Raw genomic sequence first — 2476 nt, 5'->3', positions numbered from 1 at the left:
TTTCAATCGTCTGCAAAAATATGGCGTTTCGAAATTTTATGATTGGAATAAATTTCCCATTGCCAATATTATTTTGCATTGAAATTTTGAAATTCGTTTTCATGCATGCGCTGTTGCGTCATTTAGCACTATCATTTCAGGGCAGTCCCATGAGTTGTAAAATAGTTGTCGTTTGGTTATATAACTAACTAACAATAGACTGCATTGCTTGCTTGGGTTGGGATTTCCAAACTAGTTTGGAGTTATTATTCTTAAAACCAACAAACATATCCTTTTTGTAATGGGCCAAAATAAATCTATATGCATATAAAGGGTATAGTTATGTCCCCCCCCCCCCAAGGGTGGGGCCGGTGCTTGTGTTTGTGCAAAAAAATGATTCTAAACATAATGTACATGTGTAAAATTTGCTCAATGTTATTATACATTCTGGGCCATCATACATAGCTTCTTTCAGATCATTTCACGCTTATATTTACTGGATGTACTTGTTACAGAATATCTCAGGACTGTTGTAATTGTCACTTGATTTCCATATATAAAACAATTTACACACACTATTAATTCTGTATTTTTGTCATAAAGTTTTATATTGTTGTTCCAGTTTCAATTCTGGTCAGTTACACATTTTGCATTGAAGCACATGTGATAGCACTTGAGCATTTTTAGTCCATCTATCATCGTGTACAGTGACATTTTTAATAGAAAAAATTTCCATTTCAATCTTCTATTTTGAATTCTCTCATTAAAATCAGTAGTAAACTCAGTGTATCAATGGTAGCAGAATGCTTTTTATTTTTAAAGCAAAGTTCATTTCTGTAAACGTTCAACAAAACGCTTCAACGTAGCATTCTAGATGTCATCATCTAGATCATGGCATGAGAAAAAAAGTTTTAACTCAAAGTGATTATAAATTTGCTAAGCTACTTAGTGCTATCTTCCAGGTGCGTTGCACCTGTTACTTCATTTTAATTGCTGGCATCTAAGTGATTGATTTTGGGGGAACTTTCATCATCTTGATAGGACAATTTTGCGTTAAAAATTATTACGGAAAGCAGTGTCACGATTTGCATTTTATTATTGCAGTATTTTAATTTACCAAGTGTGTTGCAAAGCAATCACTGAAAGCACAGAAAATGCCACCAATAAACCCAAAGCACCAAGGACAGGAAGAAGCGAGCCCGTGCAAACTAGCGCCACCAGGGAGACCACAAGGCCTATTCCACTGAAAAATTTGCCAATTAAGCCAGCAACTACCAAAGCCTTTAAAAGCTTTCTGGAACGTTTCTTTCCGACTTCAGCAGCAACTTCGTTTAAGTTGTCCTTTCCAATCGCTTTGCTTAACGTGTTCAGCAAATTTTTCTGTTCTGTTTTATCTAACAGCTTCCATCCTACTTTGTCTAAACTTTCTGTTGGCTTCAAATCGAGCAATCCAACATGCTTTCTTGACTGGTCACTGATTTGCACTATCACTGTTTCAAGCCATGAATTATCTGTGTTGCTGGCGTCTGGTGTAAAACCTTGTTTTAACTGCAATGTTAATTATAAAACACTTTGGATAACAGTATAAATCAAAATATTTTACAAGTGTGCTATGATGCATTGCTTCTTTAACAATCTTTTTAATTTCTTCCTCAGAATGTGAATTCTGGGAATTGCTATGAAGTATTATTTTTTCCAGTTGTGACCTCAGTGTTGTTAAATCATAGTTGTCGACGTAGAACTAAAATTAAAGTACATATGTGTATACTTCATTATCAAGAAATATTTATTACGTACATTAGGAAATGAAACTGGCTTCAAAGATGAAGAGGTTGATAATACTTCGAGTTTATCACCTTCTTGCCTGAAATCATTTAAAGTTAAGCAATTTTATTAATTTTGAAATAAGATAAAAATGATAAACATTTAAATTCACCCTATAAGATTTAATATATCAAAAAAAAATGTTAGTATTAAGAAATTACTAATTAGTGAATTATACTCTAGTGAATTATAAAGTATTAAGTACAAATTAGTAAATTCTACTCTAATATTTTGTTAAAAAAATTTTAAACTACAATATACTTTTTAGTGGCAATTTTGAACATATTTTGACAAAAATTAATAGTAATGAGGTAATGATTTTCATATAATATACCTGGTAATAACAAATATTGCCATAAAATTTGAACCCCAGCGAGGATGTACTCCTCTGCCTTGTAATCCAGTTAAACCACCTGGGTTCTGAGGGCGACCATCTTTTACTGTGTATTTTTTGTTATCCATTGGACGCCTATCAATGCTACCATCTTTTCCATTTAAATTAATTTTTCTATAAAGCAGTTTATAGAAAATATGGTAATTTAACAAAAATAAAAAATTACTTATTAGATGGATCAAAATCATCAAATGATTTTCCTTTAGGATAACTTGCTGAAAAATCTGGAGGTTTATATGCCACAAAGCTTCCTTCAAAAAATTTGGCATTAGCAGGTGT

At 32.4% G+C, this 2476-nt stretch overlaps 1 protein-coding gene across 1 annotated transcript; it reads right to left on the bottom strand.

Annotated features, from left to right (window-relative positions):
* Positions 1 to 1087: 1087 nt before the first annotated feature.
* On the bottom strand, positions 1088 to 2412 carry Tsp_13963 (conserved hypothetical protein; the record flags this gene model as incomplete). The annotated part of the gene is made up of 6 exons (XM_003370899.1): positions 1088 to 1222; positions 1255 to 1527; positions 1583 to 1720; positions 1777 to 1843; positions 2138 to 2311; positions 2364 to 2412. Coding segments are annotated over 6 exons (836 nt in total), but the record flags the coding sequence as incomplete, so codon positions are not given.
* Positions 2413 to 2476: the final 64 nt, after the last annotated feature.

The sequence above is a fragment of the Trichinella spiralis genome (assembly GCF_000181795.1).
Source record: "Trichinella spiralis strain ISS 195 chromosome Unknown Scfld351, whole genome shotgun sequence".
Taxonomy (NCBI): Eukaryota; Metazoa; Nematoda; class Enoplea; order Trichinellida; family Trichinellidae; genus Trichinella; species Trichinella spiralis.
This window is presented reverse-complemented; position numbering and strand designations above follow the sequence as displayed.